A 16,204-nucleotide genomic window follows, 5' to 3' on the forward strand; every position below is an offset into this window, starting at 1 on the left:
TTAATAATGTATTATTCCAAAGAATATTCCGATTTTTTTATCATAGTTTTATTCCACTTTAAAATTACATACATTGCATAAGTACTAAAAAACGACAAGATGTAATGTAAAAAGTTTTTTAATTGTTTTAGGTAGGTTTGTTTTGCAAATTCACGTTTTATATGGAAAGTTTATTAAACCCTTTTGTATTCGTTTTATTATAATTAAATTAAGCAGAATAAGAAGCCTTAAATTAAAAATTATTTCTGTAACTGTACTCACAACGTCACAGTATATTAAATTCCAGAAACTTTGACAAAAATTAAATCTTGGAAATAATTGCGTTCTTTAAAAACAAATTAAGTTCTTTGTTACAAAGTCTTTAATTACTACGTATATGTAGACACTGGTCGTTTATGTTTTTCCTTTTTTTAATATTTTAAGTAGAGTTCTTTTAATTTAATTTGCAACTATTATTTTTTTCTATGCACACTAAACATATCGAATATAATAATGCATATTTATATCTTTTTTTATATTTAACATTTCAAAACAAAAAAAGAATCAATTTATTTGAAATTCAGTAACAGGTAAGTGAGGTAGAGAAATCATTTTTATAACTTATAATTAATTCGCGTATCTAATTTAATCGAGTTCTCATCACACTGATGCTATATAGAGATACTAGCACGTGTTGGAGAACGAGACCGCATACCTTTTGTATTTTTTACATACGATAATATAAATATCTGTTAAGTTTTAAATATGATCGATTTTATCCCACGATATTTCGTAAACAAATTGGATAAAGTGATTTTATTAACTTCTCTATTTATAAATAAGAAACGTTTTTATTTTCGAATGGTTGAGAATCCAATATAGATCTAATTAACGTATAAAATAAATATATTTACAGCACGACAACACGTGACGAGTTTAGATTTAGGTAAAGGTAGTATTTCCAATTTAAATCGTGAGGGTTTTAAATGGTGCACTTTTCTATAAACGGAAAGGAAGTTAATTTAAATCTTTAAATGTCACCCTGATAAATTCTTATGATAAAATTGTACCGATAAAAATAAACCATATAATTTTATGTTTTTATTGTTTTTACTTGCAGAAAATATTTAATCATGGCTTGGATGATGAACAGCTCGCAGGTGCACAACACATTTGCTTCGTTGGGAGCGAAACATGGGGATTCTTATATAATTAGTGAAGACTGTATTAGTAAGTTTAACTATTTATTATTTTTTTAAATTCATTCATTTTGTTTAATATCATTGGACTTTTTTACAAAAAGAAAGTTCTAAATTAAATAAGTGATATGATTATTTATGAGTATTTTTTTCAAAAAAAAAAGATAATCAAAATTTCGCGTGTCCTTGTGTTAAAAGGAACCAAAAATACGAATGATTTCGTTCGTTTAATCAAAAAATGATTTTCGTCGAATCGTAGGTCACCTTTTACAACACTTACACCAAACAAATTTAAATTGGCTTGAACCATTGTAAAGAGAAAAATTTTGTGCGCTCAAATTTGAAAAAAAAAATTAAAAATGTAAACTTTTTATAACATATTTTTGGATGGAGGCTCGTTTATGATAAATTGTGAAATTACAGGTATATTAAACGAAATCCTGAGGAATCTTGTAGTAGAAGACCGAGTTTTGAGAACTTATCGAAGGACCATAGGTTTGTGTCAGAATGTTAAGAACGACTTAATGCCCCTACTGATTCACGCACAGACGTGCAAAACGGAAACTGCCACCAAGATTGTCGATGCCACAGTTAAAATTTTGGTGAACTTAACAATTCCGGTGGAGTGTCTTCTCTCGGTGGAAACGGTTTCTCAGAGCGACGTTGGAAGGCACACAATCTTCGATTTGAATCGTCTTCTGATAACCAGCAAGGAGGTCTTCACCGACAGCAGAAGTACAAAAGCGGTCGTGGACCACATAAAGGACACCGTCGAGGAGAACGAACTCGACATTGGCAAATGTGACAGCATTAATAACTGTCTGCTGTTGTTAAGAAACGTTTTACATATACCGGAAAGCAAACTATCTCTTTCGAATGAAATAACGCAAACACATATGCAAAATCAAATTGTGTGGAATCTGTTTGCGCAAAGCATAGGCAAGATCATATTAAACTTACTGTCATGTCCAGAGAAGGTAAGCTATTATCAACCGCGCCAGAGTGATGTTTGAGAGTCGTTCTGAAAATGTTGATGGCGAACATGCGTGTGAGAATTGTTCTCGAACAGTTCTAGAGCGGCTCTCGAACTAACACCTTCTGCACCTTCGCACTTCAGCTGCTTGTTTACAGCACTTTACTGGGATTGCTTTTGTACGGTTTGTATATCCTGTTCATTTACATTTTGTATAAATTCGAAATGAGCCAGTTTTCGAATATAAAATTTATTTATTCTTAAACTTCATAAGTCCTGAGTAAAGGACCGCAAATCGTTCACATTGTCACTTAGGATTCATTTTGATGGATTTTGCGGGCCTAAGTACAATATAGCGTTATATCTGCGAACGACTTGCACTCCTTTCATGTAACTTTTAAATGTTTAATAAATAATAGTATATACAATACAGAATGTTTTGTTAGTTTTGCTTTTTTTTTAATTTTTTTAATTATCCCAAAGTATAGGTATGATATTTGCTTTTTTATTTCGTGTAATACTTTCTTAAAAAAAAAATAATCGTCTCCTAATAAAGCACATTCTTCGTATTTTGCTCTGTTAAAATAAGAAGAAAATTTTGTGGGAGATGTTACATTCGAGAACGTTCTCTTACAGTTTTATGAGTGTGCTTTTACATTGTATTTTTTATTAAACTGCATAAAGTACCTAATTTTAATTGTAATTGTCAGGCTTATTGGAGTACAACGTTGGTACAGTTGTTAGCGTCGCTGTACAAAGATCAGCACGCTGGAAACCTAAAAAAACTCATAAACTTGTGGTTCGACGCATCGCTTAGCGACAGTTCAGAAGATAATGAGAGCAACACATCACCACCCGACCAAGGAAGTTTTTTTTCATCGCCCAATATCATGTCGGATCCGACTTCTGATTCCAGTGATACAGGTGTTGCTAATACCAACAACATTAGTAATAGTAATTTAAAAAACATTAACGAATGGCGTGAAAAGAAGAGTAATAGCAAAAGTGATAGTGATAATAGTAGTACAAATGGAAAATTAGTGAAAGATACGGAAATCGTATCAAATGAGGAGAAGAACGACGCTGGGTGTAGCGCAACTTCCTCAGAATCCAGTTCTAGATGTAGGAACTTCGAAGATGGTGGTAGTTCCGGAAAACATTTTGAAAGGGACACCTCCATAGATGTCAGCGAAATATCGACGGATCCGAAAGAAAATTCTTCATCGAATGACAAAGAGTCCGAATGCGACAGTGATAACAGGAACAATAAGCAACTTTATAAATCCATGAAAATGGACTGCGTTTCGGGCGAATTGTCGGATTACGGCTACGGGACTCAACCTGAAAATCCTGGAGAATCAATTTCTACCTCAAGTAATGATGATGATCAACCCCATGAGAAACCAGTTCATCAAAAGCCACCTAATTTTCATAAAACCAGATATAACAGCACCAAAAATAAAACTTTGTCTGTTTTGGAGAAAAAGGAGAACAGAAAAAAGAAATTAGTAAAAAGAGGAAAAATGAATATGTAAGTATTTATTCGTACATGTATTTGTAAGTGTTGATTATCGTGAATTTTAAAATCCTATTCGTTTCAGTTCCTAATTTTGTTTATTTAATTGCAGGATCAATTTGAAGGGCTTGATACGCTATAGCCCAACAGATGACGACATAACAAACATTCTAAAAGAATTCACCATCAGCTTTTTACTAAAAGGTTACGCAGAATTAGTTTTCGATTTGCACGCCCAGTTACTAACAAATTATCATATGCAAATCGACACTTCGCACTTTTTTTGGCTTGTAACTTTCTTTCTAAAGTTCGCTACTGAATTGGAACTTGAATGGGAAATGCTAAAACCCGTGCTGTCCTTCCAAATCATTTCCTATCTAGTCTTCCAAGGCGTTTGGATATATGAAGAATTGGAAATTTTGTACAAAAATGCTGAGAGCGAAATACGACCTAGTTTGAGAAGATTACATTTGGTACGTTTAATTTATTCATTTTGCAAATTTTATTAGTAGCAACGTTAAATTTTCTAAATTTTGGCCAAAACCGCGTTTAAATCGGTTAAGAAATAATAAGCTACATTATTTTTAAAAAATTTTACTACTACTAAATTGCTTTTAGTTTATGCTAATGTAATGGTAAAACAACTGTAAATAATATAAGTATTTAACATGGTTATTTATTACAGACCGTAACAGCTCTAAAAGAATTTTTGCAAGCAGTTGATACTTATTCGAAGGCAACGTGTTTGACTGAGCGCAACAGGAAAGAATTGGAAAAGTTGAAAACTCAAATTGTTGGAATGGAAGAACTAAAAAGATTATTCGTTTTACTTCTCTATCAATATGACAAAAATACCCAGAGCAAACAATATTTACAAGATTTAATTGAAACGAATCACATGTATCTTCTGTTTTACGACAATGTTTGTGGAAAAGAAAATCACCCCACAGATATAATGGATCATTTGAAGAAGTAAGTTATATTTCTTGTAAATGTGAAAACGTAAGTAGGCAGACAGGAAATGCTTAAAATTATCCTTAGATTTTATTAAGCTTTTAATCGAGAGAACATTTTCCATTTATGTATAAAAAGTTTGATTCTTTCAGCGATTTAGTTAGGGGGGTGGTTTCGAAAAAGGGAAGTTCCGTTATATTCGCAAGGCAGAATGTAGGTTGGTAGTATCGTAGGGTGGCAGAGTTCCAGGTAAAAAGATAGTTTGTATCAAAGTGCTTAAGTTTTCTACTTTTCATTTTTTAATGAAATTCTAAATAAAATATTTATATACAACACATAACTGTGACTTAAACTTCTTAAAATTATGAAGCACTTTATTATGTAGATATAAAACAACACGTTTGCAGCAGGAAGCAGTTTTTCTTAACTCAAATTTGTTATTTTTTTTTTTTTTATTGTAAAAATAAGAAGGAACCGTTACATCTAGTTAATATTAATGTCTTTTTATATTTGGAGATGCTTTTTTTAGCAGATTTTCGTTTCGTTTCGTTGTACAGAAAATTATAGAAAGGTGTGTAAAATTTTTCAAGTACCACTATTTATTATTTTAATGATAGCGGTAAGTGATTTAGATTAATTATTTTCTACAGAACATTGATGGTCTTCAGAATTAATATGCTCTCTTGAATTATTAATATATTTAAACGTATGCAACGTATGTAATATTTCTTTGCCTAAACAAGATTTAATTAATATTAACGATGTGGAATCATGAATAAGTTTTTAAATGTTTCAGTTTTTCTTCATCTGAAATCATGCACCAGTATGGCATACTTCTTGAAAATTTTCAAGAAAACGGAGAGTTTGTCAACAATTGTGTGTTTACAATGATGCATCATGTAGCAGGAGACTTAGACAATGTCTCCTCGCTTTTTCAACCCCATATTCTTAAAACGTTTTCGTCTATTTGGGAAACAGATTTTGACATTTGTGATGTAGGTTTTAAATTACACTTTTTGATTTAATATTGATATAAAAAGAAAGTCATGCAGATTTTGTTACAATCTTATTTATTAATAGGAGTGGTCGGATTTGATTGAATATATGATAAATAAATTCATTAGTACCTCGAAGGAAAGCGAAAACCCTGATTTCACTCGGGTGGAGCATGTAACACCGATAGTTGTGGAAGATGATATAGAAGATCTTTCAATTTTAGCAGTTTCACCAACACCTTCTGTCAATAATGAGTACGTTTCCTTTTTTCTTTTTTCAAATATTACATGATGACCCACTTCTTTCTTTCTTTTAGTTGGACCGAAGAAGAAAAGACAAAACTACAAACATATTTTGACGAGGAATGCGATGGTCAAGATACAGTGGAAAATATTCTGAAAAAATATGAAGAAGTTGGTTCGACGAATAAAACCCAAAAGCAAATTGTTAAACAGTTAATCAAACAAAAAATCATAAATGAAGACCAGGTTAATTCTGTTTTGAAAAAAGAAGACGAAGAACAGAACGATGATGTACAAGAGACCGAAGAAAGTACCCAAGAATCGTCACAAAATCAAAAAAATGATATTCACATTTTAAAGGAGTACTTAGCGAAAAATAACAAGGGTAGATTTCTCTTATGGCTTCAAGAAGTTTTAAATGAAGCGTGTTTTGCAAAATTGTTATTAAGTTATCCAGAGGAATTTAAGGATTGCAAACATGTACCTGAACCTGTAGAATATTATTATGCTTGTAAGTATAAGGTGTTTTATAGCCAAGTAAAAGTCTCAGAAAATTTTGATGAAGCGAAATCAAAAATTTGATATTCAACTCCTCGATAATGCACTATTAAATTACAATAATTTAATTGACGAGTTACTTTCGATTGCACTATTTAGACATAAACTAGTTAATTTAAATGATTTAGTACACTAGTTTATCTTTTACATAAGAATACACAAATTAATGAGACCTTTCTTGTCTGACTGAGCCACATGAATGTATAGCAAATGTAGTTATCAATATTTAAACTTAAAAATCTTTTTCAGCATTAAACTTGCCAATTCCTATAGTTCCTTGGTCGGTGGATCAAACCAATATTTTGAAACATCAACCGTTTATCCTTCTGCTACATAAATTAGGCTTCCTTTTGCCGACCGAAATAGGGAAAGTTTTTATAAGAATTCCACATTTTTGGACTCCAGATTACATACTCAATATAGCACAACAATTGGCTCCCCTTAATCCAGGTATGTACTTGAACAAATAGTTCGTTTATACTTATTGATTTACATTATGTTAATCGTGAGTAACACAATTTAATTAATTTTTTATAGCCAAATTAAAGTTTGATATAAATCAAGTTACGTCTAAACCTCAGTACAAGGACGCAACGACTCAACAGAATTATACCGTTCATAATTCCAATCACAATATGCACATAGTAAGGTAAACAACGTTTGCTACTAAAATAATATGATGAGTAAAAGGAGGTTTTAAAACGTTTTTTATTTTGTTCTAGTTCACCAATTGAGATTCCTAAATTGGATTGCTTAGTATCTGAAAAGTTAGATTCGCCCATACCGATGGATATTACTACCAAGGAAGATAGCATTTGTGATACAGCATCCATTGCTTCGGATTTAACAAGAATGTACGTTAGTGATGAAGAAGAGAAAGTGGAAAACATTCAGCAGGATGATTAAAAAAATAGTGAGTTCAGCAACTGATCTAGTAGTACTTGGCTATTACTTTTTGGATGTTTTATTTTTTTATTGGGACAGTTTAGTGAATAATAAGTTAACTCTATTTACAAAAAACGTTATATGATATATACATTTTTTGACTCTAAAAAGAAGGAATAAAAATTGTGTTGCCTAAAACATTGCAGTTGAGTTGCATGCGACAACAATTCTTCCCTTTGTTCAGTAGACAGTTCTTCAACACTAGTACTCCAAAGTTGATATACCACTTATTATTTTCTATGTAGAAAATAATATTGCTAATGTATTTTTTTTTATCTAATGAATGAATGACTATTCAATTTTGCCTTATTAAGGGACTATGATCGATAAGAGTATAAAAATGACCCTCTACAGTCAGTTTATTAACTTTTCTAAAAAAAAAAATATTAAATTATTGTTCTTTATAAGTACTTATTTAGATTTAAAATATCTCCAATTATTTTGGTGATCATTTTTACCAATTTATTGTGTATTTTCTCAATATTATCGATATATTTTATATTGGGCAAAAGCAAATACCTACTTATTCTTTTTTTTTTTTGGATTATAAATCTAACAAAAACCATATTTCAGAATCCGAGTAGTGCCTTTATACAGTCAGTATGAAATATATAGGTAATGATGGGAACGTACAATTACAGAATTGTAAAAATAATTAATTTTGGCCAGCCACTTTGGTAATTGTGTTTAACTACTGAAGTGATTCTAAGGACCAATTGAAAATATAAATGAATAAATTACTTTAGAAAACTTAGCAAACTCATAACTATTATGTGGGGCATTTTTATATTCCTATAGACTTTAATCCTTCGTTATCCACCCAGAAACTGTTATCGATCTTCAAACGTTTTTATAAAACAAATAAAATATGCCGCTGTAGTATCTTTCAGGAAAAGTACAAAGATTGTTTTGTTGGGGAGTGATTTATCGTGTTTCTAATATTTCTGACGATTCTGTGACGACACAGTTTTTACCGAATTTTCGAAAGCGTTGCAGTATTTCAAAGTATTTATTATATATATTAAAGTAAACAAATCCTACGAAAGTGTACATATAAATATTTTAGGTGTGTTGCTAAGTTGTGTGCCTAAAATAATGTACTTTTTGTAGAAGGTTTAATTGTCGTTTATACGTATTGTTTTTTACTATGTACTGTTGTATTTTAAATATATGTTTAAAAAAGCGATATTTTTAACTTTCCTAAGAAAGCAAATTTATTAGAAAATGATGTGATTTTTATCAATATTAAACACTGCCATTTCAAGTTTTCTTTGACAAGAAATCATTTAAAACAGCTGGTTTGTGTACATTTTAATATCACAATAAAAACGAAAATACTTAAGTACTTCAGCAACAATATTTATTCTTAAGACATTAATACAATTATAAATGTTATCTCATACTTTAATCATTCTTGTACATTCGTATTCTTTTTATTTAAAAGTAATAACTTCCCTTTGGGTTTTAATTTTCTGTCAATAATTTTTTGCTCGTTTGCAACTTTTTCAGCCTGTAGTTTTTTATGTCTCTCCACAGCAAAATCTACTTCGCTACTTAACATGATTATAGATTCGGCAATTTCTTTTTGTTTAATTAAACGTTTTGTCTGGCGAACGCCGTAAGGTGTTGGTCGACCATCTAAAAACGAATAGTCCGGTGAATCAGTTAAGACTCCATATGCATTTGGGTTAAGTGGCAGCCCTTTTGCTTGTCTCCACTTTTGATCTAATAAGGTGGTTCTTGAAATGTGAAAATATCTTGAAGAGATGTTGGACATTCTTCTAAGACAGTTAATTTGCCGAAAAAAGGTCATTCTATCGGTAAATTAGTGCTGGGCTAAATTAAAACCTACAACACGTTTAGTATGTTTATTTTTGTTTATTTTTGCTTCATTTTATAGGTTAACTTGTTCCATAACCTGACATAACCATACTTTTCTGACAGCTTTTAAAAGGCTGTGGAGTGACTGCCGGACTCCAGCGGCAGTGGTTTTTATCATAAAAGAAACTGGACAAGATGAACAGTTAAAGCTTGTATTATTAGTTATATGTAAAATGGAAGTTGTAAAAGGATACTTTGATTACAACATTTCTCATGAGATCGTTCAATTTAAACAGTTTTTCCAAATTTCAAAAGATCTTCTGGATTGTAAGTATAAAAATTGAACCGTGTTGATTAAGTACTTAGAAATAAAAGATAAATGAAATTTAGATGGATACAAAACCATTGCTATTAATCAAACAATTAATGAAGAAACGTTAGACAACACTCAAAAAAAGAAGAAGAAAGGTGCTGTTAAAACTTCTCTTGAATTAGTACCACAACCTATCAAATTCGAGGTAGAGTAATTGTCTCTTATTTTCCTTAAAATTAAAATAACATCATTTTTCTAGAAAATTGATGGTTTAAAAGTACTAAATCGATTGACTATAGTATTCTCTAGACAAGACGAAATATATAAAATAGTAAGCTGCATGCTTTAAATTAAAAAATTTTAAATTAAATTCGATTATTTGTAGATGAGATCAAAAAACTATAAACTATATGATATTGTGGCTGTTTTACCGACTTCAAATAATGCATTTCAGGTAGCACATGAAATTGTAATGTTTTTTTAAATTTTTGTAAAATTTTAATGTTTCAGTATGCTTGTAGTTCAATGGATTTTGACATTTTTTGCTTTGATCCTTTACTTAGTAAATTACCATATAAACTTAATCGAAAACTGTATAAACAGTTAGTTGAAAAAGGCGTTCACTTTGAAATTTGTTATAGTCCTGCTATTATAGACAACACACAAAGAAAAAATGTTATAAACACTGCACATTTATGTCATTCTTATGGTAAATCTGAAAATGTAATAATATCCAGTGGAGCAACATTTCGGCATACTTTAAGAAGTCCTTATGATATTATCAATTTGTATCCTTAAACATACACTGTATTATTTTTAGCATATTCTTTTCAAAGTATTCACATTTTTCTTAATTTGAAACTAAGAGGTCTTATATTTGGTTTAAAAGAAGAACAAGCAAAAAACTCTATACTAAGTAATGGAAGGAACGTTTTTATTCATTCAAGTAATGAAAAACGAAGTAATGTGATTTCCTAATAATTTACTTTTATTTTTTCATTTAAGTACGAAGAAAACTTGGCAAACCTTTGCTATTTCTAGAAAATGCTATAAGTAATAGAAATGAGGGTGAAACTGTTAAAGAAGACGAAGATGAAGAAGAAATGGATGTAGATCAACCAGCACAAAAGAAAACTAAACTTTAATGTAGAATAATTATGAATAACATCATGGTTTTTATATCAATCATTGAAGTCTTTTTTAATATTTTTTTTTTTATAAAATAAACGAAAATTAAATTAAAATATTACTATTAATTAATTTTCTATAAAATGGCTTTGATTAACTTTTAATGTCTCATAACTCCTTTTTTCTATAAAAGTAAGTCAGTGAATTCTTATAGCTAGTTTTAAATGTACCGCGTAAAGTTTTGTTTTTTAAAGTTCGCGCGTAAGTGGCAGCACTGAATAATACTGCAGGCTGCAGAAGTTGTGATTTCTGATAAAATGGATGCCAGTGAGTATACATGCAGTTGATATTTCTGAGAACGCAAGGAAATTTTAACGCATTTTATTAACAAAGTGTATTTATTGTGTTGTAATTCCGTAGTGTAAGTGAAATGAGTAGTTTAGATGTGTTTCATTATCTAAACGTTTGAAACTGTGAACTTCTATCTGTCGGGGATTAATACACCTGATAATAGCAGGCCGATGGTGTCCATGGTAAGTTTTGTCAACATTTCGTTGTTATTGTAGGATGATAAAGGAAATATAAGCATATAAATATGTAATCTCACATCAAAAAAGTGTTAATTTAAACGTGTTGTTAGGGAAGCATTAAAGGATTCTTCGACTGTTTTGCTACAGATATCTATTCGGTTGAAGAATCAACATTTCTAATGCGTCCATGTACATGAGATATCACCTGATTGGTCGCATTTCGACAACCAAATACAGAACTGTATTATTCTATCCAATTAAATTAGCCTGTTTTCACTTATTACTAGTAATGTCGGAATTCGTATTGATACAATTCCAACTTATTGTCGATTATTTAGGCGCAATTGTGAGCAAAAGTGAGTATTAAAGAAAATTAATGCATGTCAACTTAAACAATAGGTCTTTTTGATGTCGTGACCTTTATTGGATTCTGCAATGTCGCTAATTTGAACATGAAGCACCGAAGCGGTGGACATCTCTTAAATGGCGGTCGCCCAAAGTTCATTGTTCTCTAATGCCGGGTACTGATTATTACTGATTCTTCTATTATTATTTTGATGCATACTGTGCTGATAAACATGCACGCTACTAACATAGTATCCTACGCAACGGTTAATTTGTGTTGAGATATTTTAAGAGTATTTTTTTTTAATATTAAGTAACGGAACACCTCCTACTACTAATCAATTTTGTAATTACTGCACTGGGAAATAAGCCAGGTTTTATCTTCGGTTCTTTTAAGAATTTAGCATTTAAGTAGTGTATAGATCGTAGAATCAATTTGTCGTTGCTAAGTTGTATTTATTGTACGTCGTTTTAGTAAAGGTACCCAATCAGTATTTTTATAGGTCATTATTGTGTAAGAATATACTTAATAATTGCTAAATACCTATTTCAATTATATCTACTCTTTTTACTTAATTCGCTAATGTACCTATCTGCATAACAAGTTTACATTTTATTGTATATACGTTTATCTAGAAATTATGTAAAAGTGCGTTGCTGCAAAAGACGTCTATTATTTATTGGTAAACATTTAAAAAGATCAAATCCCAAAATGATTACTTCTAAAGGGTGAGAAGTTAGCACGCTCATGTGGTTATTATTCATAAGCGTATAGCTTTTCCCCTTTGGCGTCAATCAAATCGCCGTGGGAGATACATACCATACATAAATATCTATTTAAGTTAAAAATTAATAAATATAAACCGTATATTGTTTAACCAAGGCAGAAAGAAAGAATCTTTTTGTTATTAAATTTTTATTGTATTCATTACAGGTGCTTACGCATCTATAAAATATGATTTTGTAGTAATTGTGTTTATGGCCTTGAATGTAATATGCCTTCAAAAATTAATTTAGAACGCCGTATTAATTTGATACGTGCATTTTTTCATCGTCGAGAAAAATGTAGGTAATGGTTTTCCTTTAGATAAATTTGTGTCAGCTATGTTGATTAAAATTAATACTGATATTTCACAATTATTGTATTTTATAAACAATGAAACATGACTTTTTTACCTATATGGGTTGTACCTAGATAATGTAATTCTGAAGTAAAATTGCGAAATAAGTGTACATATCTCGCGTAAAATTTTTAATTATTCCCTCGTTGCTTTCTCCTGCATAAATTATATGTACAAGTAGCTACTTGTAACATATTTGCTTTTAATTATATTGTGTTAAACAGCGACTATACTGTTCAAATTTTTCATATAATTGGTAGGTAGGTGGGTAGGTTACCTTATGTTCGTTATAAATAGTCATATGTACATAGGTTCTTCTGTTTTCATTTTGATTAATTTTCGTTAATAACAATTAAGACGTGGCAAATTAATATACATAAATATCGCACATGTTCGTTATAATCCACCTATTGTCAATAAGAGTATTTTGCATAATGTGTATACGAAATAAAAAAATCTATCGTAAATGATTGTAAAATATTTATTTTCAGCAATGATTTAGTTAGAGATGAGGAATAACTGCAGCCTGGCGCTATGTGCCGCCTAAAGCTATGGACTCATACGACCTATTCGGGGAGGATGGAGCTGGTATGTTGGAAGGCCTGCCTGAATTGGGCTCAGGAGACCATTTCGAGCCGACGGTGACCGCTTCACGTGATGCTAACTCTTCATTTCCACAGCAACAGCAACAACCTTTGTATTCGACGCACCAAGAAAACCCCTTACAAAAGTTGGCTTCTTTCGGAGCGTCCGATTTCAGTCATATGGATCCCAACGTACAAAACATGTACCCCCAAGGCTATGGTACGGATCGGCCAATGGGACCGCCCGGTGGTACGTATCCTCATCAACGACAAATACCCAGGCCTCCTGTACCTCAGGCAGGGTCGACGCAATACCCATACCAACCCGATAATATGTATTCGATGCCCGATCATCAATTAGGTATGGGAGACTCTGCCGCTATGCAAACAGGCTGGGGACAACATTCGGGATATCCGGCAATGCATCGTTACAGTCAAATGGGCGGATACCGACAACAGACAATGGGTTACGGCCATCAACAAGATCAAAAACAGCAATTTCCCGCAACTCAGCATCCTATGATGCAACAACCTCATCAAAGTGGATATCCAATGCAACAGAGACATACGCCTCATTATCCAACCCAGGCGTCAACATACCCGGGCACGGCGACCCAAGGTTATGGAGGATACATGCATCAGCGCATGCCTCACCATCATCAGTATTCTCAAACACATCATCAATTGGATATGGGAACTTCGCAGTCACAGCAATACACTCATATGGGACATGGTCAGGCTCTAGGAACTCACACGACCTCTCATACAGCGCCTACACCTGGACACATTCCACCAACACATCCGGCAAACCAAGTTCACGCTCCTACAAATCAACAGTCTACTGCTCAAAACCATATGACTCATCCGACTAGCATGGGTTATGGTCAGACGCCTCACCAACCGATGCAACCTACTCTTCAGAGATCTATGGAAGCACCTCAAACAAACCAACAACAATATGCGCCAAAACATGCGACAGGGAATTTGGGAAATGCAAGTCCCCAGTATCGGGCACCTTTTCCACAACTTTCTCCCCAGTTATCATCACCGAGACCGCAGATGTCACCCAGACCACCGGCTCCACAAATGTCACCTAGACCGGTAATGTCACCGGCTAAGCCCAATTTGTCTCCCCATCCACAAATGCAACAACAAACATTAAGTCCCAGACCTCCGGCAACTATAACTCCCATATCAACCACTGCCTCGCCAACTCCAATGCCGCCATATTCGCAACAAAGCACCCTGCAGGCATTGGAATTAATGGTTATGCCAAACGTTAGTTCAAATAGTACCGAATACCCACCTTATCAGTCAAGAAGTTCAATAGGATTACCTTCGGGTAGTCATCCCTCTTCGGCAAACATGCGAAACCCTATGACAGACCAATGGACGCCACACCAACAACGAACGCCGCACATACCCAATATGAGTAGTGGATTAAACCTAATGGATGCCATTCCTACAAGTCAAGGGCTCCCCCCTACCCAAAACTTACCGCATTCAAATACTCTTCCGACGTCGTTGCAACAGAATACTCAAAATTTAGGAGTAGGATTTGGTGGTGAGGAACCAAGGACTGAAAATATTCCAAAGCATACATCAGTATCCGACAGTAGTATACCAATTGCTACAACACCGGCTGCGTCTACCAAAAATGAACTTGCTGCTCAATCGCCAGCTTCTTCAAACGGCTTAGATAAACCAAGCAGCACAACAAATAATATGGAAATGAACGCACCTTCGGTTTCACAATCGTCGTCTCATCCTTCGACACCAGTACCGTCTTCAACAACGGATGACAATATTCCTTTAAATCAAGAAACTAGTCTTCCTCCTAATACTGAATCAATAAAATCGATGGAGGATAATAGTAACAGTAACAGTAGTAACCTTGTACAGGCAACTCATCACAGTAGTACAACGAATAGCTTTACAGACTTCTCAAGTGTCTCCAGTATAACTAGCTACACAAATCAAAAATCACACCATGTGAAAACAAATATGGACGATCTTATGCCCTCTTATAATCAGGATTGTCCAATCTCCAAAGATTCAACAACTCCCAAATTGCAAAATTCACCTGCACCACAATCTCAATCTCACTTAACATCAATTTCATCTCCTCAAAGTCAAAGTTCTTTAAATGTTCCTACTTCATCTCCATATGGTTCTCTTCATAGTACTGCAACTTCACAGAACTTAAACATGATGTCCCATGGTCTATCAAGTAACCAAATTGACCCAGGACATACTAATCAGTACTCTGTTGGTCATTTTACCCAATCATCAAACACCATTTCGTCTAATTCGATGTCACCAGGCATACAAAACTTACATCCTGGATTGCAACAAATGCAAAACCAGCAAATACCTCATAGTTTATCATCAACCCCTACCAGTATTTCTTCTTCGCAGTCTATAACATCTATTGATCAAATGATTTCAAAAAGTCAATCAAATTTGGTAAACAATGCAGCAACTCCAGGGCACCAACAATTAACTTCAACGTCTCAAAATTCTGTGACACCTCCAATTCAGACACCACAAAGTATTAACAACCAAAGTCAGATTTCAAGCGGGCAGATTCAACCTAGTCAGCCACAGCAATCAACTGAACAGCAATTAAATCAATCTAGCCATGCATCTCTCACTCAAGTATCTTCTGGCCAATTGCCCCATACTCAGATGGCACCAAATCAAATTCCGTCTGGCCAGACACAACCAACACAGCAAATTCAACCTCCTCAACCATCAACCGGTCAAGTTCCACCCGATCAGTCACAATCGGGACAAATAATAGCAGGACAACTCCCACCAGTCCCGGGGCCAATAGCACAAACGAATCAGACACCAGTTACCGGTCCAATTCNTTCAGTGAAAATCAGGCGTGTCTGAAATATCTCTATGAAGCGTTATATCGGGCTTCTTATGTAAACTTTAAGAACGATATAAAAAGAATTTTTAAATTCTTTTCAGGGTTCTTCTTCGTGTAAGGAT

The 16,204-nt window shown here is 33.0% G+C and overlaps 4 protein-coding genes across 4 annotated transcripts in view; 3 read left to right on the plus strand and 1 right to left on the minus strand.

Moving 5' to 3' along the window:
• LOC108745019 (protein timeless) overlaps positions 1 to 8,545 on the plus strand; it is a 9,910-nt gene extending 1,365 nt beyond the window's left edge. The window contains exons 2-12 of the mRNA XM_018481032.1: positions 1,100 to 1,209; positions 1,602 to 2,155; positions 2,862 to 3,682; positions 3,780 to 4,140; positions 4,353 to 4,639; positions 5,418 to 5,616; positions 5,702 to 5,871; positions 5,934 to 6,370; positions 6,667 to 6,867; positions 6,955 to 7,066; positions 7,140 to 8,545. Of these exons, the coding sequence (XP_018336534.1) occupies positions 1,113 to 1,209; positions 1,602 to 2,155; positions 2,862 to 3,682; positions 3,780 to 4,140; positions 4,353 to 4,639; positions 5,418 to 5,616; positions 5,702 to 5,871; positions 5,934 to 6,370; positions 6,667 to 6,867; positions 6,955 to 7,066; positions 7,140 to 7,323 (3,423 nt within the window). The 5' untranslated portion in view covers positions 1,100 to 1,112 and the 3' untranslated portion in view covers positions 7,324 to 8,545. The remainder of the gene's footprint in view (positions 1 to 1,099; positions 1,210 to 1,601; positions 2,156 to 2,861; positions 3,683 to 3,779; positions 4,141 to 4,352; positions 4,640 to 5,417; positions 5,617 to 5,701; positions 5,872 to 5,933; positions 6,371 to 6,666; positions 6,868 to 6,954; positions 7,067 to 7,139) is intronic.
• Positions 8,546 to 8,705: 160 nt separating this feature from the next.
• Positions 8,706 to 9,272, minus strand: LOC108745021 (39S ribosomal protein L52, mitochondrial). Its single transcript, XM_018481034.1, has one exon. It carries the CDS (start codon positions 9,173 to 9,175, stop codon positions 8,771 to 8,773), a length of 405 nt encoding a protein of 134 aa, XP_018336536.1. The 5' UTR covers positions 9,176 to 9,272; the 3' UTR covers positions 8,706 to 8,770.
• Positions 9,273 to 9,391: 119 nt separating this feature from the next.
• LOC108745020 (ribonuclease P protein subunit p30) lies at positions 9,392 to 10,733 on the plus strand. The gene is made up of 7 exons (XM_025977215.1): positions 9,392 to 9,510; positions 9,574 to 9,701; positions 9,756 to 9,827; positions 9,882 to 9,950; positions 10,007 to 10,284; positions 10,363 to 10,442; positions 10,502 to 10,733. Exons 1-7 carry the CDS (start codon positions 9,417 to 9,419, stop codon positions 10,639 to 10,641), a joined length of 861 nt encoding a protein of 286 aa, XP_025833000.1. The 5' UTR covers positions 9,392 to 9,416; the 3' UTR covers positions 10,642 to 10,733.
• Positions 10,734 to 10,931: 198 nt separating this feature from the next.
• LOC112905219 (uncharacterized protein PB18E9.04c-like) lies at positions 10,932 to 16,102 on the plus strand. The gene is made up of 3 exons (XM_025977194.1): positions 10,932 to 11,157; positions 13,112 to 13,454; positions 13,566 to 16,102. Exons 2-3 carry the CDS (start codon positions 13,172 to 13,174, stop codon positions 16,100 to 16,102), a joined length of 2,820 nt encoding a protein of 939 aa, XP_025832979.1. The 5' UTR covers positions 10,932 to 11,157; positions 13,112 to 13,171.
• The last annotated feature ends 102 nt before the right edge of the window (positions 16,103 to 16,204 follow it).

The sequence above is a fragment of the Agrilus planipennis genome, unplaced genomic scaffold (assembly GCF_000699045.2).
Source record: "Agrilus planipennis isolate EAB-ADULT unplaced genomic scaffold, Apla_2.0 scaffold39, whole genome shotgun sequence".
Taxonomy (NCBI): domain Eukaryota; kingdom Metazoa; phylum Arthropoda; class Insecta; order Coleoptera; family Buprestidae; genus Agrilus; species Agrilus planipennis.